The 22,847-nt window shown below is 32.6% G+C and overlaps 1 protein-coding gene and 1 long non-coding RNA gene across 3 annotated transcripts; one reads left to right on the top strand and one right to left on the bottom strand.

Moving 5' to 3' along the window:
• The first annotated feature begins 7,697 nt into the window (after nt 1–7,697).
• On the top strand, nt 7,698–8,306 carry LOC122580930. Its single transcript, XR_006320922.1, has 2 exons — nt 7,698–7,942; nt 8,012–8,306. It is a non-coding gene; the product is annotated as an uncharacterized LOC122580930 (long non-coding RNA).
• Nucleotides 8,307–12,258: 3,952 nt separating this feature from the next.
• Nucleotides 12,259–22,175, bottom strand: LOC122581188 (agamous-like MADS-box protein AGL27). Of its 2 annotated transcripts, XM_043753357.1 has the most exons (8): nt 21,745–22,175; nt 18,826–18,907; nt 18,657–18,703; nt 18,387–18,486; nt 15,153–15,194; nt 13,453–13,553; nt 13,293–13,334; nt 12,581–12,667 (listed from the first exon to the last, which is right to left on the bottom strand). In XM_043753357.1, the coding sequence occupies exons 1-7, from the start codon at nt 21,945–21,947 to the stop codon at nt 13,322–13,324; spliced, it is 588 nt and encodes a 195-aa protein (XP_043609292.1). In that variant the 5' UTR covers nt 21,948–22,175; the 3' UTR covers nt 12,581–12,667; nt 13,293–13,321. The 2 variants fall into 2 exon arrangements, with proteins under 2 accessions (XP_043609291.1, XP_043609292.1); XM_043753356.1 differs by lacking the exon at nt 13,453–13,553 and having other exon boundaries at nt 12,259–12,667; nt 21,745–22,113.
• Nucleotides 22,176–22,847: the final 672 nt, after the last annotated feature.

Below are 22,847 nucleotides of genomic sequence, written 5' to 3'. Positions count from 1 at the left end.
GTGAGTTTCGTGACCCCTTTTTATATTATTTCTTTGGAGGAAAATGATGCTCAAAACATTTTTCATTTCATTTACTAGCTGTGCCAAAACTTGTTTGTTTTATTGGACAAATACGTGATATTATGAAATGTGTATGTTAGCTTTGCTTGTGTTGATTACAATGATGCAATAGATGTCTGTCGATATTTATTGAAGACAATTTACAACTATAGGTGTCTGTCGATATTTATTGGAGACAATTTACGACAATGGATAACAGTGATAACAATTAACCAACTTTATACTCTAGCTGGTGGTTTGTTGGTATTACAATGTGTGATTGAGTTGTTGGAAAGTAGTGATGAGTTTGAGTTGTTGGAATACTATGATGGCATTGAGTATTTGGTATGCATACATGCTACTACATGTTTATAATTACACTATTGTCCACACTACTTATATCATGCAGAGCAAATTCATTTGTATTACATTAATTCTACGAACTCACCAACATTATGTTGATATTTTCGAGCATTCAATTTCAGGTAATAACAATGTTTAAGGAGATTGAGCATAAGGACTTTAGGAAGACTAATAAAGACATCCTTCATGGACTCCTAGTTGCATTTGAACATTGAACTCTATTTGCTATTTGCTACATTTTTCTTTTGCTATTTGAGGCGTGTTGCCTAGACTTATCCCGCTTGTGGGAATTACTTTTATTTGAATTTCATTTTGCAAGACTCTATTATAAATTCCATGTGCTATGCTAAATCATTTCGTCATATCCTACGATTCTGCCTAAGGTGTGGTGTGAGAGATTGGTATCAAAGCCGTGGTTATAGAGAACTAGGTGGTTCGACCTAGACTATAACCTAAGTACCCCAATATAGCGTACATAATAGGAACTATTTCCGCCTAAGGTGGGGTGTGAGAGATTGGTATCAAAGCCGTGGTTATAGAGAATTAGGTGGTTCGACCTAGACTATAACCTAAGTACCCCCATATAGCGTACATAATAGGAACTATTTGTGCATCTTATATGTGTGAGTACTTTCATTAGATAGCACTAATTATGTGAGACTTATACTTTCGTTTAAATTGTTAATTATGATGAAACTGTATGTGCTTAGATTAGTGCAAGTTTCGAATCTTACTTTAACGTAGCTAGTTTTTACTTAGTCATGGCACGTACAAAGAAAACAGCCCGTAAGAGTTGCGTATGGAGATCCTGGTTCGCCGCCCTTCTACAACGTCAAATGGACACCACACTTATCAGGGAAACCCCCGCTCAAGAACCGTTTCAGAGTTCTAGAGTTCCATCTGAAAGCGAGCCGTCAGAAGACCTTAACCACTATCCTAAGACAATTATAGAGTATCAAAATTCTTCAGATAACTCTGAGAGTGAGCCGGAAGAAGACCCGGACTATGATTCTAAGGCAAACCCCGAAAGAGTTCATGAGGAATGATGAATTTATATATAAAACAGGGTAAAGTTGTAGCACTGAGAATGCAAAGCCTACAACAAAATGTACATTGTACACACAATAAATATGAAGAAAAAAAATTAAAAAGACCACATCACAAACATAAACACTTACCATTAACATCCATGGGAGCTCATGTTTGAGTTTCTTGATCTAGATGGAAGACTAAAAACTTAAACTTAAACGAACGCGCGTTTCTTGATCTGGAAGGAAGACTAAAAGCTTGAAATTACTTTTAAACGAACGCGCAGAAGCTTAAAATTACTAAATGCCATCGGCAAACGACTCCATGTCTTCAGTAGAATCAAGCACATAACAATTGCATCAGCTTTGGTATTGCTAATAGTTTATTTGTGTTTGAAATATCAGTTGTAAGTAATCTCCTTGTGCAGCCTCAAGCTCATTTTTGACTTCAGAAGCAGTATACATTATACATTCTTACCTTCGTTCATACACAAAAAAAAAAAAAAACAATCTTGGGTTTTTACCTTTGAACTTTTAAAGATGAAAAAATGATAAATAAAAAAAAAACCACCATATGAGCTTGGTTTCCCACACCTTTTGAATTCTCATCTTGAACATTCCTGATGAAAAATTTAATCTAATGCCAACAATGATGAGAGAATGCGTCCCGAGGCGAAACCTTACTGCATTAATTGAAAACTAAACACATTTATAATAAAACTGGAAATACATGGTTATACTTTATTTGGTGGGAATCGCAAGATTGTTGATTCTTTGTCATTATCATACAATCTCAAGCGTTCAGAAAAATGTTAGGCTACATCTTTTAATAAAATTTTTATTTCTTTGTAGAGTTAAAAGTGTATTCACTTATTACTAACAGAATATAGTAATATACATTGCAGAGGAACAATTAACCTTTCTAATCGAAGCTCCCTTTTATTAATTTAATCAAATAATCAAACCCTATAAACTGTTGACAAACCGTTTCAATGAAGAAATACAAACACTCAGCCCTCCGTTTCAAGATTGTTAATAAAGTTACGATTTTTTTTTGTTTATAACGCCAATGATATACATTGTCACATTTAATGATCTATATAATTGTCTGTTAAATCAATATAATTACCTTTTAAATCCATATCGACTATTATCGGTGTTGGTAGCCGGTGATGATAACCCCAAAGCCGGAAAAAAATAGAAGAAATAAATTAGGAAATATAGAGATGGTAGAGAAAAATTACCTGAGATGGTGGCGCCGATGGTGTTGATAGCGGCGGTGGAGACGGAGGGTGATGGTGATGAAGGGCAGTATTGATTTGATTTCTTTAAAGCTAGGATCGTAGGATGCCATAGAATTTGAGTGGCCCGGATGAATTTGCAACACCATTTTGTTTGCTCATCCAGAACCCCCCAAAATTATTAAGAAATCAAACCTAATTGATGAACCCTTAAAAACAAGAAAACTAAATCTCCCTTCTTAAAGAAACCGACGAGGACTGAAATCTGATCAAAAACATTAAAAAAGGACTTCTAATTCTGATGGTGGTGTTGACGTGCAGCGGGAATGATGGTGGTGATGGCGGCCGGAGATTGAGAGGGAGAGGAATAGGGTTGTTGGAGCGAAAGGGAAGGGTTTTTGGGTGGGAATTCTGAAAGCGTGAGTTTATTTTATGGATTTTTAACTTAAGGGGTATTTTAGACATTTTAATTATTTAATGTCTTAAAGGATCAAACACAGTTTCTTTTTTAATGGACTAGATTGGTGTCCGCGCAATGCAGCGGCGGTAACGGCGACAATGATGGTGTGATTATTAACGTAAAAGTAATTTCATTGCAGTCGGAGATGTGATAAATTGTTGCGTGGGATATGAATTGAAAGGGGGAGGAGGGGGACGAATTTTGAGTTAGGGTTTTTGCTATGTGTTTCTGTGTGAGGGAGAGATAGTGATTGATTTTGTTTAAGGGCATTTTAGTCACAAATAGAAATAAAGATGTATTAAAATAAATGGTAAATGTGTCATTTCAGGTTCTTAAAATTAAGAAGGGGAAGAAAGAGTTTGTTTTATAAAGGAGTATAGATTATAGATATAGATGTAAGGGAAAATTATTTGGTAATTTGACATATAGATTTAATGATATTTAGTTACATAGTTAAATTAATTTCTTTTGAAGCAAATTTAATGGGGAAGCCTTTTTTAAATTGTTCTCTAGATTTAATAGCATATCAAATACATGGGAAGTTGATTATACTTTTAAATAAAATAAATTATTAAATAAGTATAAATAAAAAAATTTATTAATTCAAAATTCAAATATATAAGGAAAAAAAACTGGTAATTTAAATACAAAAAATGTAAATAAACCAAAATATAATGATGTAATTATAAAACAATATATATTTTATTTCATCTTTTATAATAGTTTTTTATAAAGGAAATTTGTTTCTAAGAATTTAATTATTAATAATTATAAAAAACTAAAAAGTTTAAATTATATTTAAGGTTAAAAGAGCAAATTTGTCATTCAAAAATGTGTTTAAAAGAACAAATTTGCCATTATAATTTTTCAAAGGCTCAATTTTGCCACTAAATAACTATAGTAAGACCAAATCTGCCACTTTTTTTAAAGAAATTTTTTGTATATTTAGATTTCACGCATTGACAATAAACATTGTAATTGTTCGTTTATGTTCTAAATGACACTTAAACATATAAAATAAACAATGTGAAATATTGAATACCTTATCAAAATATATACAAGTACAAACAGAAACTCTAAATCAATACACTTCATACTTATATGATTAATATGACGGTATTTTAAGTAACTAACCTCACCTTTTTAGTTGGTCATGTTCAAAACTGAATATTTTATTAAATCGTAAGCATAGTATGTTTAGTTTCATCATAAAGGTCTCACATAATTGAAAATGTGTACCTATGTGTCGTATTTTATACCAATTTTCCACGGATGTATAGATGTTTTTAAGTGCTTTTCGAGTCGTTTTTGTATATATTTAGTGCGTTTATGGTATTTGTTAGTATTTCAGGATATTAACAGGTACTTGAGCATAATTCTGGAGAAAACGACATTTTAAAGTGAAATGATTGCTTACGGAAGGTCTGTAGTAAATCATGATGAATATTGGTTGAAAATCATTTATTTGGAGAAAGCTTGCAAGAAGTATATGTTGTCAAGAAATTGTTTATCATTCAAGCTTGCACTTCACCTAGCAAGTCAGGCGAATACAAAGCTCAAATGAAGTCAATATATTGTTTTCGCAATTTGACGGTGTGTTGGGGAGATGACAAGAAATAAGGAACCAAACATGTAACATCCCAAACTTTTTAAGTTTGACTATTTGACCTTTCGTTAGTCAACGTTAAGTTTCGTTAAGTTTATGTGCCCTATATGGGATTACGTGATTAAATGCTTATGTGTTTAATATGATATGATCCATATGATGATTAATGAAAGTAATTGAAGTAAAGTTAAGTAATTAAGTGCTTGTTAGAATGTTAAGACTCCCGATAGAAGTTTAAGTTAAGAAAGTCAAGTTTAGAAGTTGAGGGACCCAAAGTGCAAGATTAGGAGTTGATTGTCAGGGGTTAAGGTGCAATTAGGTATCCCTAATTGTCACAAAAATAAGTCCCATACGTGAGAAAACCTGCATCCATTCCTCATATTTAGTTGGAGTTGATTGTCAGGGGTTAAGGTACTACTCATATTTAGTTGGAGTAGGCTGGACTCTGGAGTACATATTCGGTAAGCATTGGTGTAATGGACATTAAGATGCAAGGAATGGGTTTTCGTATGGGCTTATGGCCGAAGAAGAGAAGTAAAGTGGCAGCCCGTTTAATTAGCAAAAAGCCCAAAAAGAATTATGGCCAAGAGAAGTGAAAGTCGGCAAGGAATGGGAGTCGGTGACCATTACAACAATACTTTGACATATATTTTAGAAGAATTAATTTGGGGGGAGCAGCTTGGTGCGTGTGATTTGAAGGCGCAAGCAGACAAAAACCCAACTTGATCATCTAGGCATATAAATATATATAAATATATATATTGAGAATACTTGGGGAAAAAAAAAGGTAGCCGCCAAGGGAGATCCTTTATTCGTGAGCAGCAAATTTCGATCATTACCAAAAGTCCACAGCCTATCCTCGTTTGATCTTTTAACTCTTTTTTTATTTATATTATTTGTGAGATTATATTACTATATAATTATTATGAATTTTATTTATTTGATAATTGTTAATTTTATTTATTTTATCATAAGTAGCTAAATATTTTATCATCCATCTTGATGGAGTAATACAATATGTAAAGATTGCACACTTTTAATAATTCAATATTAATTACATTTAACGTTACATCGTGATCTTAGCGTATTTATTCCTTATCATTTATCTTGAATTGATTGGTATTTTATATGTGTCTTTAATGGTAATTATTGTTCGCATATATTTTATTTCAATTGTTTGGGTACAAACGTGGGTACGGTAGATAATCATTCAATGATAATAGGAATAAATGTGTTAACGGTTGGGTACAATTGGTAGATGTAATTGTTATTTTAATAACCAAAACCATTGTTGAATTAGCAAAGTTATAAAAGATGTCTTGGGGTACCGGTCTTTGTGATGGAACTAGTTTATACAAGAGAGTCGAATGAAGTTATTAACTTGACGGGTACGGGGTTGGTGCTTTGTTTGAGTCTTGGTTATTTAATCAACTAAACTGGATTTGAACTTCATTTTATGTGCTATCTGAACATGTTGTCGAGCGAAATCAAGATGGATGCCTTTTAAATAATTGTTTTAATCAAAACTTACTCTCTTGCGATTAATCCTACGTGATTACTAACCAATTTTACTAACTATTTGCAAAGTGGCAATTCGGCCATAAAAACCCCCATTTTTCTTGAATCACTTTATTTTGAAAATTGCTTACAAAAGTCCTTGTGAACGATCTCGGATTTACCGGTTACTATACTGCATACGAACGGGTACACTGCCCGTAAGTGTGTTGTAGTCAGTTTTCCAGTGAGTCGTGTTTTATAAATTTTATAACTAGATTTCACACATCATGTACATGTGTTTCTGAATATATGTACGAGATTTGAAATGTATAACAATAGTTTGAAATCATTGGAGCATTTAGTGAAAAATGATTTGTGACAAATTTACCTATTATTATATTTTTTGTTATAGTAATTTACACTTATAACTTTGTTTAGTGACAAATAAGAGTCTTAATCAATGGTAAATTTGGTCTTTTCATATATTTCGAGTGACAAATCTGCTCCTTTTACAGTTATGCAGTGACAAATTTGAGCCTTTTACAATAATTAGTGGCAAATTTACTCTTTCACATTTTAAATGGCAAATTCGGTCTTTTAACCTATATCTCGGTATTTAGTAATACGAGAACGGTATCTGTGCGTTGCGGCAGTGATGGAGGTGATCGATGATGGGGTGGTGATGTAATGGCGGCGGCGGCGGTGATGGGGTGATCTACCTGACGGACTCCACCCTTAGCCGTACGGGCTCTGCCTTTGGATTTAAAATTTTGTCGAAAGTATATCGAAACATGAAATTTTAAGAACGCTCATATAATTATTATAATTTATCGATATACGGTTTTTGAGATAAAAATTTTTGAATGAATTAGAAGTATAAAATGATTTATGGAATTTTCTAACAAACCGAAAACAAGAATGGTGATGAAAATAATTAGTTATGGTAATTTTGGATATAATAAACTTTTTAAAGTAAAAGTAATAATTATATTAAGTATTTATATTATATATTAATACTAAATGAAACATGCCCGATGGACGAGTGAAATCAATAATACATATTACTTAATTATAATAATTATTTATTGATAATGATTGTTAATTAACACATATAAAATGCAAAATTATGAAGATTAAAGGGGGAAAAAAATAAGTCGGTGTTACATATTTTTCACAATTCATAAAATTATCGAATTCTATAAGTTCATGCTGGTAACTTTAAAAAATAAAATAACGAATTGTCTTCTAAGTTACTGATATCAATGGTGGCAATTTGAGATGAAAAACAATTGGAATTTTTTCTTTTTGGGATTTTAGTTCGTTTATTAATATCTAGATAACCAATATTTAGTTCGTTTTGAGAATACTAAGTTTTAGTTCGTTTATTAATATCTTGAGAACCCAATTAATTAATGCAGAATATTTGACTAGAAATAAAAATATTAAAGATTGATATGAGTTTTAATTTGTAGCATTAAATTGGGAGAATACTATCCATAAAAAGAAAAGTAATCCATTGCCTTGGGGGCAATTGTTAGAAAATCCTTTTTGGTGTCATTCTCAAAGTTTTAGTTATTAGAAAATCCCTTTTTAGTGTCATTCTCAACGTAATTATTTTGTTGGCATTAACAATCATGGAAAAACTGTTTTATTTGGAAGTGCGCTCCTTCGCGATGAGACAAGACGAACATTTAGATGGCTGATGAAGGTACATAATCTACTAATATTACATGCAGTCTATGATGTTCACTTACTAACATTTATTTATTTTTTGTAGATTTTTGTAACAATAATGACGAAACCACCAAAAATCATCATAACTGATCAAGATCCATGGATGTCATAAGCAATTTCTATTGAACTTCCAACAACAAAGCATAGCTATTGTGTATGACATATCACCGCAAAGTTTAGTAGTTGGTTTACGGCTCTTCTTCGTACCGCATACCAAAGTTGGTGTAGTGACTTTATATGGTTTATAGGATGGTCTCTATTGAAGAGTTTGAGCATAATTGGCCCTCTATAGTTACAATGCAGAATATTTGACTAGAAATAAAAATATTAAAGATTGATATGAGTTTTAATTTGTAGCATTAAATTGGGAGAATCCTATAGTTAGCATACCAAAAAGGCATACCAACTAAAACTATGAGAATGACACCAAAATAAGTGGATGTCATCCCTCCAAAAAAACACTTGTGTTGGACGAAACGAATTTCTTTATGAATGCATTGATGCTCTCTGATCTACTAGTGGATGTCATCCCTCCAAAAAAATAATCACGTAAATAAGTCGGTGCCCAAAACTTTCGAATATCATACAAACCCACAACATATTTGTTATTCTCCAAATTATGCTTTATAACTATAGAGTGTCAATTATGCTCAAACTCTTCAACAGAGACCACCATATAAATATTGGTTATCTAGATATTAATAAATGAACTAAAACTTTGTTTTTTATTTTTGATATTAATAAACGAACTAAAACTTTGAAAGCCGGTGCCCAAAACTTTCGAATATCATACAAACCCACAACTTTCGAATATCATACAAACCCACAACCTGGAATTTTTTTCTTTTTGAGAATACTAAGTTACATCACCATAGTTAGCATACCAACTAAAACTTTGAGAATGACATCAAAAAGGGATTTTCTAACAATTGCCCCCAAAGCAATGGATTACAAAACAAAACATATTTTCTATCTATGAAAGTTGAAAGTTTAATTAAATAATAGATTTTTTTACAATATAAAGAAGAAAGCAATAAAAAAAGTGAAACACATATTGATATGTTGAAATAAAAATTAAAGATAAAGAATATATATTTGTTTTTAATTTACTTAGGATTAAGATTAAGATAGGATTAGTTAAAATATTATAAGTTGTAAATTAAATTAATATTACATAGAAATTGTTAAGTACTAATAGTAATTGGACAAGAACTCCCAAGTTTATATTAGAGAGTTTTTGTACATATTTAAAAAATAATAGAATTAAATAAATTAATATTTAAAGGTAATAGATAATGTATTTATATTTAAATAACAAATAAAAATCTTACTAAAAAAGTGAAAAAAGGACACTTAAATCAAAATCTTAAATGACAAATAAATATAATTGTCATATAATTAATTATTATACTAGATTTTAGACCCGTTTCTAACATTGGACACAAGTTTACGATATTATCAATATTAGATCTTCATACATTTAAGTTATAAAAGCTTATAATTTTGAAGATATACGGTTCTAAGTGTTATACTTTACAAGTTGTAATACAATAATCACAGGTTCGTCACTGTCATAATTAGCTGAGACATATTGATGGAATTCTTTGTCGTAGTCATTCCACAAAGCACATGCTATAATAATTTCTCTTAAATAGAATTTTTTGAAACCAGTTGTACTCATTATGTGATATTATTATGAAAGGTAGTTAAGAATTAAAATATAAACATACTTGTGATCCTGTACTTGACATTCAAGTATATGTACTTGATCATGATGCAAACCCATAACACGCATAGGTTTATTTTCAATCACATGTCCTATGATAATTAGATAACAATTATGATTGTTTTCATATTCTTTGATAACAGTTATGACTCTTGATTTGAATGACAATTGTAACTTCAAACATTATTACGCAAAACTAATATATAAATAAGGAGAAAAGTATGTACCTTTTTTATTGAGAGATCGAATGAATCTTGAATGGAGTTCATATTGATTTGGATTTAGTATTCAAGTAACCTTCTGTTGTAAATTGTGATTTCTTTTGTGGTCGTCCCGTGTTCTGTGATTCCTATTGTGTTTAGGATAAGGATATTCTATATCGTCATCTGTTATTATGTTTGGGATATGTACCTAGAGTTCAAATTGTGTTTATATTAAATATTAAAGTAAATATTAATATTTATAATTTATAAAAATCTAATCAAATATTTGTTAATAAGTCATTAGGTTTGAATAATTTTTTGTAAACAATATTTCATACGTTGAAACTTGTTTAATTAATTACATAATTGTAAATTTTAAAAAATTCTCTCAAGTTATGGCTAAAAATAAATATAAATTAAGTATTTAGGGTAAAAAGTGTAAATTATTGATGGAAAACAAAAAAGTGTAAATTAATGAAATTTTTTTTAGAATTTAATATAAATACTAATATAATAATATATTTGGATAATGATTATTAGTATTTTTAATTTATAGTTAATCTAAATGATGACATAAGCGAGAGTCAATTTGATGAAACTGAGCGATTTGATTGGTTAATAAGTCATTAGTTCAACTGTTTTATAATATATATAAGATAGATATAGATATATTATAAAATTCTAATATATTATGATATTCTTAAAGAAAATCTTGAATATAAATTTACAGAGACATATATCATTTATTGAGATATGTGAAAGTAATTGGATTTAAAAGGAATGAAATTTGATAAAATATAGTTTATTTTTTAAAGTTTCAAGTAAGTGACGTAATGAATTTTCCAACTCCACCCACAAGGAATAAAAATTCCATCAAACAAGAGATTATTTACATACCAATAAAATGAGATTTTGATTTTTCATCTTTAAACAATCAAATACACTAAGAAAAAAAATTCAATTCTATTTTCACCAAAATATATAACCAAAACATGACCTGAGTGTCGAAAAAAGTCACTTCTTTCATGCCGTCAAGGCGTCAAGTATATGTATTAGGGAGAATTTCACATATACCAAATATTAACACCCTAATTACATATTTACCCAATTAAAACTAATAATTTCATATATATCCAACTTTAATTTAACAATTATCATATTTATCCAATTCACAAACTTATAATTTTTTATTTACCCAAATTTACATTAGATGTTATCACATCTGTCCAAATCACATATTAAAAGTAATACTCGTAACTTCATTGTTGTGGTTTTTTTTTACTACGCCCATACGAAAGTTTACATGTTATTTGGTCTTGTTATTTAAATGAAACGAATTGTGCTTATTGTTATTTCAATTTTTTAATACTTTAATATCTAATGATTATTGACAGAATACATTATTTAAATTCTTTCTTTTTAATAAAATAGAAATTTAAATTCATTTTATGAATGCTTCACCTAATAATGCTATGGCTTTAGATGTTTGCTGACATCCGTGAGTTTAAGCTTTTGTTGACATTTATAATGCATAAGACAATAGCAAAGTTTTGCCTGCTTTATTAAAAATATGGAGGCGTTGCTAATTTATAACCTCGTTATCGTATGGAGTATGTTATGGGGTTCTTGTTATAAAAGCGAACTACATAAGTCATTTATAATATAAGATTCGAAAATTTGATGATCGAAAGTAAATTATAAGTCATTTATAATATAAGATGGGTAAATATGATAGAATCTATATTAAATTTGGGTATATATGAAATTTTTATATTTAATTGGATATATATGTAATAAGAGTGTTCATAGTGGGTATATATGAAACTCTTCCTACATAGTAATATAAAATAAAAAAAGCCACAGGTAACACCACCAGACAAAAGTTAGCACGACCAAGGTATTAGCGGCGATGTCTCTGCTAATACTCTAACACTGACAGAGGGCCCGCTAATTTCTCTGTCAGATTTGCCATTACAGACATGAAAGCCCACAGTATTAGCGGCGACGTCCTCTCTGATAGGGTTACCCTTTTTTGCCTGGTGGTGTTACACTCCCCTAAACAAATATAAAGAGAAAAAAAAAGATCACTTGTTCGCCCAATAAGAATAAGTTATCGCATTCGCAGGTCTGAGCTAACGCCTTACAATTACCCAATAGGCATAGGGAACAAAACTTTTTGATGAATACAACAAAATTACCCTTTATTCATGTCGACGCATTGATTACAGTGACAGTCCCTTTCTTATCTATTTAACCAAAAGTGAGATTGGTAAAATAATGTACAATCCCCACATTCACTTACAAACACGTACACAAAACAAGAGAATAGATAGAGTCTGCATATATACAACACAAACCATATACGAGTATAAAATAAGCTTCATATGTATAGAATGATTCAAATAATTGTATTTTAGAAAATATACATATTAAGTACATCAAATAGCACAGCTTGTGTATAAGTTGAAACAAATGATGTAATAAATCAATTTAAGATCTCAATTTAAGATCTGAGAACCCAATCAATGTCTTTCAATGGGAATATTGGCTTCTTTGAAGCTTAATTGAGTAACCCACTGTAAAGAAGATGTGACTTGCAAGTTACAGATTGTGTCAACCGATTTATTTATTTATTAGTTTAGCTAGCCTAGCCATCAAAAAGTTGAAGTGTAGTAAAAAGTTGTGGTGAATTCATCTGGTTCGTTGCAAGGTCGTTTAGACCTCCACCACCATCATTCTCCTTGTGCTGCTGCTGCCTTGCTGATGCAACCTGTAAGTCAAACATCAGCTCTACTTATATATATATATATAGGATAAGATATTGACCATTGGATCATGATAAAACTGATGCACGAAGGTTCATAGAGCACAACTATATACACTGATGCACGAAGATTTACAACAATTTTAGTTAAGAGAAAATGATTGTTTCAATTGTTTTGCTTTAATACTTGTTTTATTTGAACCAGAACCCATGTAGATATGTATCACTTCCAAAACCATATTCTAATTATCTGCTAGCACACTCCATAAAATAAAGTTATTGGAGTAACTTATAAGCAGGAACTTGGGCAAACTTATATGTTAAAACTACAAAATAGTTGAAATGAAACTTGAGAATGAAATAAGACACAAAAAAGATATACACAAAGATAGATCTGATAGTTTTATGCTAAGTTTTCAATATTGAAAAGATTTAGGGATGCTAAGAATAATAGAATATAAGATGAGTTTCACCCCTCTAGTGATAAACATAAAACAGGGGTGTTCTGTTTTCAAAAGATTTGAACAGTTGTAGCAATTAGATAAGCTCGAAATCTTTCCAAAAAAACGTATTGATTTTGATAGATGATTTTGACCAGAAGTGTATGTATGCAAATTTCAAGTTAACTTACTTGCTTCTCCATTTCTTCCTTTCCTTCTATCAACTTCTTTTGCTGTTCACAAATGAAAAAATAGGTCAGATTCTATAAATTGTGTTTATTCAAACTCATTATGTTGTTACCCTTAACCAACAGGATATCAGTGATCTATGATCTTTATGCACACAAATACCATGAGAGGAGGAGGCACCAAAGTGTGTACTGTGTAGTACATCTTAACGACCTTGCAACAAGCCAGATGAGTTGGCCACCACTTACAACAGAAGGCACTCGCTGGACATTATCAAACAAAATTCGGGTATGGTAAGTCTTCTCATTTTATGACCATAAATGTCTTTGATTAGCTTATTGTTGCAGTTAACTTCACAAATGGGATGCTCACAAATGTGTGCGTGTGTGTCAAGGAAAGTGATAAAACGTCTAACGTGGCTTGAGGTAGTCTAAAAAGGTAAATTAAGCAGTGATCTCCAAGGACCGCGTAGATAACCCATGGTCTGAACTCTGAAGCATTTCGATGTGTAACTTCTCCAATGAAAAAGGGTAAATCTAACTGATAGCATCTCACTTTAACCGCTGTCCCACCTAGGTCGCTCCCGAACTCTTTTTAATCATTTCAACAACTCAAGTTTAGAATTGGTTCCAATGGTGTGAACTTAGTTGACTTTGTTACTGGGGCATATCTGACATTGTAATAGTAACATAGAAATCCTTAGAAAGGCCCCAGTAACCGAGGAATCAATGGGTGTACATGTGAATGTGTGGTGTTGTTCAATAGGTATAGGGACATTTTTTTTATTGCATGTCACCATTTTGGTACATGTGTTCCGTATATATGGAAGCAGATCAAAATAACCCTGCTTTGGGTCCAAACAATTATCAAAAAAGACATTTGGAAAGATCGGATTTAAGTTATGGTTGAACCCTTTTAACACAAGTTTGAGTGTCATAGGTAGAATAATGGTGAAACTCAGCAACTATGTAGCGGGATTTTCCCCAAATGAAATTAAGGCGAGTTTTCAGTCCCCGGGTGAGGAAGATAACAAGGGGCATCTTGTAAAAGTTAAGGCAAAACTCAATATGACTAGCTTTTCGAGAACTAACAAACCACATACCATCTCCCCCCTCTAGTCCTCTACTTAGTGGGCAAGACTCCACCAACAGCAAATAGTTATAATTATGTCAGTTTCAGGTGCTAATTTCGTTCAGCCTGGACTGGACGCTACACAAAAATCCTCCAGAGGTCTACTGACAAATCAATTTCCTGGCATGGGCAGCTGATAAGGCATGTGTATTCCACATTGTCTTATGTTGTGTTCTGGATTTTCAGTCTATTGTTACTGTCCATCTCCAGAGAGCGCTACCCATGTAAAACTGATATAACTTGACATGAATTTTCAAGCGTGTGCAACTTTTATAGGTAAGTGTTTTGCATCTAACTTCCAGTGTACTAATAGTAGTCTAGTGGTAAATCCTCATGATTCAATCCATGTAGCAAAGATGCAAACAATCAACAACAGTAGAGTTTTAGTTGTCAAGCTGAAATGGTTTCATTTTAGGGTGGGTTCATATTAACATAGTAAGTAAGTAAGTAGCACCCGATCAATACCGTCTCCCACGTTGTATCGGGAAGGTTGACATGTAGACAGCCTTACCCCTACCTAAGGTAGAGGGGCTACTTCCACATTCTTCTTAAGGTACAAAAAGACCTCCGGCCTTGTAAGAAGTAAGGATCGAACCTATGACGTGTCTCCAGAGGCGCAAGGGTGTTATACCATGTTAAGCATTGCTTGATCCTTAATATATTCATATATAAACTAAAATACAGAATCCATCTCGGAGTATTTGTGAACAAAAGTCAAAGTAGAGATATACCTTTTCTTGGAGGGTTGATATATATTCCATCATCAAATGTGTCTGCATTAAATATAATTAGAGCCATATTAGAAACTGATTGAAAGTAAATTATGATACATAAACTCTAGCTTCACTGTAATACTTTATCTGTAACGAAAACGCCAGATGCCATGTCATAGAGGTTCTGTATTTGCTAATGATTTGATACTATATACACAAATAATGAGATTTGTAGTAATTGGTTTCTAAAATCATCCCACATAACATTCACAGTCAAATTAATAGAACTACGCAAATTTGGTGTATAGTGTGTATGTTATATATACTAATTCCTATCATCTAAGTAGCAGGTAGGATCTTGATTTTCCATTTGGTACTTATCCACTCACCTTTGCTCCCTTTTCTAATATGCGCTGACTCGTGTTGATTTTATAGAGCTATATCTCCCTTGTTCTTTTTGCTCGTTCAGTTAATACTCTGTACATTGTTGTTTTGTCCTTTAATAGAATATGGCGTGTGTTTAGGTAAGAGTTTTGACTCTAACAACAGCAATAATGCTAGTAATGGCAAAGTAAAAAGAGTGGAATCCTCTTAATATTTGATTAGTGAGTGGAATCCTCTTTAATATTTGATTAGTTATTAATTGAATCAACCAATTACAAGGAGTATTGCAAAGTCAGTAAAAACTAATATAACTTAAACACTTTCCAACGAAACAGAAATTCTAATTCTATAGCTTAAATATCTATAGAGCACTGACACAACGCAGACCAAGCTCATTGATGAACTTGTGTAGTAAATCCTATCTAGAGTATGACTACTACCATGAATAATGTTTAAGAGATGCATTTACTCAAAAATGCCATCAGATTGTTGGTTTCACAGACCTCACACTCACACACAAGACACACATATATGTATGTTAATATGAAGACGATATAGATGAGAGATGGCTTGAAATACTATCCGTATATCTAATAATAATGAAAAAGGTACATAATACAACAAAACATATGGCTATTTATAGCCTCATATATGAAACGTGGGAAACAATTAAAAGCAATAAAATATACTAACTTAATCTCTGGCTAATAACCAAAGTGTTTACTAAGTATACCCACTAAACGTGGTCTTTTACTCCGAACTTGGAGCCAAATCTAAATTGTGTCAAAACCCGTCTGACCCATATGTTGGACCCATGACCCCCCGATTAACCCAACACAGATGTCAGATAGTGACTTGGTGTATATATCAAATTCTACATGGCATAGTGTAAGAGACATAAATTCTAGTACTTTCGCAGTTAATCTTTGCCTTTCCACATCAACAAGAACAAATTCTTTTCTTACTTGGAACCCACAATCTTTTGGTTATTGGGCCAACACACAACATTCAACTTCAATTACATGTATTATGCTTGCTAATGAAGAACGATTAAAGAGTAAAAATATTCAATACCCTTCTATTCTTTCTAATTACTAGACAGTCTGAGCAATCTACTTAACATAATTCCAATTTCTATATCTCAGACTAACACTGCTGTAGTTGGATCACTAACTCTTCTAGCAATGCATAATTACTTTAATGATGTTTTCTTTGTAAAGTTATTCTCCTGACAGTTAAGCCAAAAAACATGGACACTTCACGTGCAGAGTTAATGATTAGTATTAATCAAATCAATACTTACGCACTAAGTTGTTAGGTATTTAACTGCCATTCTTCCTCCTTTTCTTCACACAATCTATTCCACATGGCAGCCCTTACACCATTCCATCAAAAAGAAAAGACCATTCATAACTCGCACATATTGTCATCCAACTATGGCTATTGGGAGATGACGAATGACGATCCAACCGTTCTTAGTAACGAACAAGTTTTTTGGTTATGTCAATGGCACAATCTAGTCTATCGGATGCCAAACCTGTTCCGTCACCTATCACCACAAATGCTAATCTAGCCTTGCGTGACAGCCTTGTGTGGGAATACTATGAAATACTGACAGGTGTTGGGGCTCTTCAGTATGTGACATTGATTGTCTCCTCCGGATATTACGTATGCATCAAAAATGTCTGCCAGTTCAAGCATTATCCTACCAAAAACTACTGGTCCGCCCTTAAGTGCATTTTACGTTTAGTAACTGAACCGTCATTCATGGTCTTTTCTTTCGGCAGTATTCGGCTCCGGTTCTCCACGCTTATGCCGACCTACCTACAACACTCGTTCGGCCTTCTCCATGCTTATGCCGACCCACCAGATATACTTCTCAACAAATCCCGTCTTCCATATACATACAAAGTATGTTGAGGTGGATTTCCATTTGCTCGTGATAAGGCCAGCTTTCGATTCAGTTCATTACTACAAACGGTCAGATTGCACATCTTTAGAGAGCCTCTAACTTCTCTGAGATTCCTATTCTTACGGTCCAAACTAATGGTTGCTCCCTGAGTCCCTATCTTTAGCTTACAGAGAAATACGGGACATAGATTTAGTTCCTATTTAATTACTCTTTTATAATATAGGGACTAATGTGTAATATGTAGACTAACAATATATAGAATTTTCATCATCCTTTAGTCATATCATCTTCCAAAATATCTTTGTGAGTAAGTCCTTAGACCAAACATGTTTTTTCTCGTGCATTGTATTAAAGTTTCTTCAGTGAGAGGCCAAGCTTCATCACCTATAACACTACAAAGAGCATTAGCAATAAATCTCCTCTTACAAAAAGTTAAAACATATACACGAATTACCCAATATGCATAATATGTTTGAATCTTTTTTGTCAAGCAATTTTTTATCAAACCATCATCCATGGATGACCCTTCTCAAGCTGAACATGAGCCATTGATCCTACTATTATAAACTACTACCTTCCCCATATTTTAGACATTCTAGTTTGTTAGCTAGCTAATTTCTCTCTTCCCGAGAGTTCTAAATTCCGAATTTCATCTTCATTTATTCACATCCAAAGTAGGATGCCATGGTCTCCTTTTCCATCCACAAGAAAACAGTAATTTCACAGAAGCTAATCGAAAATCAAAACTTAAATGAAAACAAAAACTATCACATGCAACAAAGAACATCAAGTCAAAACTATAGTATTACTATGATGATTCAAAACTAGCACGTATGTAGAACAACATATTCAGAAAGGGGGACATACCAACAAAAGAAGTATTACTAGGTGATTCATATATAGAAACTAACACCTTAATTGGAAACACAAGTTTAAAATTAGTGTCAGACACTCACCTTTCTCAATCGTGTTTGAACAAGAGCGTCATCAAGTTCTAGTTCTAGTTGCGTCATGTAATCCACAGACAGCTCCTCAGTATTATTCTCCTCAACGAGCCTGTACAAAGAGTTGGATTTCATATTTGCTTGATCCATATTGGTAGACCAACTTCCACATGCAATATCATTACGGTATTGTTCCCATTATAATTAGGTAAACCTTTTTCCCATTTGGTATATATATGTGTGTGTGTGCAAGTTTGTGCAGTCATTTGAACTATAAATTACCTGTCCACTATTTGTAGAAGCTCTTTACAGGTTCGGAATTCTTTATACTGCAACAAGAATTCCCGCAACAAGCATTTTCAGTACATCACATAAGAAATCAGCAACTCAACAAAAAAGTGGACATTGATAGTATATGTTTAATAGCTCTATAAAAAAAGTAAACACTTACTAAATCTTTGTCAGCTGTTCTAACTGTCCTCTCTTGCGCTTCAAGGCAGCTTTTCTGATACCTAGAAAGGATTTGCTCCACACTGAAACAAACGTAATCAGAGAACATAAAATGCAAGTAATTTAATGCACGATGCGAAGGAACGAATTTCAATATCATCAGAGTATTATATAAAAATATTCTATCTTTTGTAGCCTTTGTGTTTTAATAATAATATTGTAGTGGGCTTGACCCAACAAACCCAACAAATGTATAGATGGCCCTTGGCCTTTAGGATGTTCCTATTCTACTCTACAAGCACATCACCAGACAACCCATCACACTTTTTTTAACTTCAATCAAGATGACCTTATCTGGACTCTTGAAAAACAACTCATGAAAAGAAGAAATACATGCATGATAACACGTTGATATTATGGAAATTTGACAAATATATACAAGCAAAGGCGAACATGTGAATGCCATGTACAATGAATAGCGTTTATTTGGAACAGAGGAAACTCGTAAGAAGACGGATAATCAGGACTTTAACACTCGGACATGTGTCCCTGATTCAAAGAATATTCATAATTAAATTTGGATTTGGTCCATGTTCAAACTTCTTAGGGGAAGTCAAGCCTTTAGCTCATATGTATGACCTACCCGGTGGCTGTTTCCTAGACTTTTCTCTAGCCATCCCAAGATGTTGCTCAGTAAGATTCGTACCCAAGTCTCTTCTAAGCCCATCAGAACGTCTTACCACTAGGGCACCTTGAACGTGGTTTTGCATTTTATCTTAGGTGTTTAGTCTTTTTAGGCCACCTAGGAGATGGTTGGATTATATCTAATAGGTGTCTTGTCTTTTTAAATTTCGGTGGTACTAAAATGAACTCTAATTTTGCAAAACTAGAGTATCGAATCATGAACTTGATTTCCATTACCATGAGAGAGTTGTCTCCACTGAAAATCAAGATGTACCTTTTTTGCACCCTAACGTGATTAATCAGTATATATATCCATATGAATTGCCAACTCCTTTACATATTTCTCTACATATCTAGCCCTACACCCAAAATATGCAGAGAAAATGGGTGATATATGGTATATAACTGATAAATTTAATCCGAGCGTATCAGATTTGTAATGGTTTTGATAACAATAAAAATAATGGATACTTTGGATTGAAACAATTAAAATGTGTTGGATTTGTTTAACTATATGCAACGAAATCGCATGCAAAGATTCTTCATTGATGCTCTTAAAAAGAAATTTTGAGAGAATTAAGCATATGAATTCGACACATACACCTTTATCAAGAAAAATTATTGTATTATGACATGAGAATCTTGTGAAATTTAATAGAGCTAGAGACAAGTGTTTGACTACCTTTTCATGATTTACATTTTCAAGTAATGTGTTATACTTCGTGTTAACCTTTACCTTTATGAAAAGTAATCGTAATTACAAACATCTGACATCATACTTAGAAAACTTGAACATTTTATTGTCATATAATAGGACTATTATGTACATGCTAACTGCAAATCATCAAGTTTGTAAGGTACAAGTGTACAACATAGAATCATGAAGAGTGGTTACAATCATTGACAAGTGGATTCCCTACACACTCATACAAGGAGAGAAAAAGAGAAAACAACTATAATTTACAAGGAGTATGATGTAAGCCCCTACACTCTCAATGTCATAAAAGGAGAGAGAGAGAAAACACTCATATAATTTACATGGGTAGAGATTCCCTCAAGTTGATTTTAACTTGAGGAGTCAAGTTAGAATAATCTTGACCACTGAATGGAAATCAATGGTCAAGATTTCTCCAACTTGACTTGGGGAACTTGAGGGAATCCCCACCCAATTTACAAGGAGTATGATGTAAGCCCCTACACTCTCAATGTCACCTAAAATGAAAGAATATTAACTTACTTAGAAAGTAAAGAGACCCGGTTAAGTGAATAAAATCATCAATCCAAAAGCACATAATATTTACAAGTTTCTCAAGCTCCTGATGTCTCAAGACGAACCAATATTGTAGGAAGTAGGGATAACTCTCAAGTAGAGCATGTGTTGGTTGTTATAGTTATGAAAAGAATCGAAAATAAGTAACCTCCTAGCAAAGGCGGCATCACATGGGGGGCAAGGGGTGCCACCTTCGAAATTTAGATTTTGTTAAGTATGTTTAAATTTTTCATGGATTTTAAAATTTTCTTTATCGGTTTTTAACATTTTGCCCCATTTTAGATATTTATTTTATGTTTTTTTTTTTAATTTTACCCCCTCTAGGATTTTATTCCTGCCTCCTAAAAACACGGAAATACATATGAACTTAACATGACTATGGTAAATTGGTTATTAAAATGCAACTCGATCCCCAAGATACCAATTAAGAAGAGCATAAATATGATTGAGAATTAGATCCAACTGAGTATGGTGACCTAGTTGCGTTAGAGGGCACCCGAGCAACTCATTCGTTGAAGACAGCCATGGAGAGAAAGGGGTTGACTTTTGAGATTATCCGTAATCCATCCCCGCTATAAATATAACCCCTATATATAATATATGTAATTGTAAGAAACTTATGATAACTAAAAATTTCTATTTAGTAGGTTAATTAGTTGATCATCATACGGCCGATGGATCAGCCTAACCACGATTTCCTGCCACCTACTATATAAACAGGGTTGCATCTGATCAGTAATTATTAAATCATATATAGCAGCAAGCTTTTGAGCCATCGAGGGTATATCAGTACTGTAGTTTAAGCACGTTTCACATAAAATCATACATATATATTATATAAATATGTGTGTATATATTGGCAGTTTAACCTAATACATATAAAAGATTATAATAATGATAGTATATACATAACTATATATCATAAATAAGATAAGAAAAAGGGAAAAAGCTAGCTAGAATTTAAACCTATTATTAGAAGAAGAAGAAGCAGCGGTGGAGAACTCGTAGAGCTTGCCACGGGCGGAGAAAACGATGACGGCGATGTCAACCTCGCAGAGAAGGGAAAGATGGTGTGCTTTTTTGAACAGACCTGATCTCCGTTTTGAAAACGTGACTTGTCGGCTGCTCTTGTCTTCGATCCGCTTCATTTCCAGCTTCCTTCGCCCCATTATAATTAATTTTCTTACTCTCTCTATCTTTTTTCTTTTTTCTTTAATTTTCTCTCTCTCTCTAAGAAGAAGAAGCTAGAAGGAGCTTGTAAGACCTAACAAACTTTCCAACTTCCTTATCTCTAATTCTATCTCTATGTAATCGACCATAATAGGCGGCATCACAATATAGCAATTACTTTTTATTTTGCAGCAAAGTTAATAAATTGTTTACCGTTAATACCTCCTTTTCTACTTCATTCCTATCTTTTATTTCACCTTCACAAAATACCTCACCACCTGTTCCCATTCTTACCTACTCAGATAAAAAAAAAAAAAAATCAAATTAAAATCGGGAGATTATTAAGTAGTTGAAAATCATCTGGACACTAGTTTGAATGGAAATTAGTGGGTATCAGATGATATATGAGATCAAGAGGTTTCCATCAAATTAACTTTTTTTTAATATAAACAAACAAACAAAAAAGAAGCAGAAGGCGGTGAGCAAGCCGTGAAGCGATCCTCCAACTTTCTCTCCACTCAACTGGTACCTATAAGCGGTGTATAATGGTGTGCAACTCGGTAGCCAATTAGTACCCATTTCATCCCCATAATACACCGTGCACCCTTAGTCCCCTCTCTTCCTTATTTTTTGTTTCTGTAGCAACATTTTACTATATTTTGTTATTTTGAGTTATGTAAACATAAAATTAAACAAAAATATATATGTTAATAAAACTATGGGAAAATGATCCGTACCGCAGACTTTACCTAAGCTTACGTACTGTCACTTTAAAAAAAGTTACAAATTAAACATTTAAATTTGATAAGCATACTAGCCCCCTTGAATTTTACATAACCTCCCCCTGAATTTTACATAATCTATCCCCCTCTGCTTTACCTAAGATAGGTACTGCATAC

The sequence above is a fragment of the Erigeron canadensis genome, chromosome 9 (assembly GCF_010389155.1).
Source record: "Erigeron canadensis isolate Cc75 chromosome 9, C_canadensis_v1, whole genome shotgun sequence".
Classification (NCBI taxonomy): domain Eukaryota; kingdom Viridiplantae; phylum Streptophyta; class Magnoliopsida; order Asterales; family Asteraceae; genus Erigeron; species Erigeron canadensis.
The sequence above is the reverse complement of the archived record's forward strand: the minus strand, read 5'-3'. Positions and strand labels throughout refer to the sequence as shown.

Bases quoted from the DNA above. Each gene is read 5' to 3' on its own strand.
- LOC122581188 (XM_043753356.1), bottom strand. From the start codon at position 21,947: ATGGGGCGAAGGAAGCTGGAAATGAAGCGGATCGAAGACAAGAGCAGC. The intron at 18,704-18,825 runs GTAAGTGTTTAC...TTCTTGTTGCAG, and splicing joins GAACAGCTGACAAAGATTTA to TATAAAGAATTCCGAACCTG. The intron at 18,487-18,656 runs GTAATTTATAGT...CTCTTTGTACAG, and splicing joins CTTCTACAAATAGTGGACAG to GCTCGTTGAGGAGAATAATA.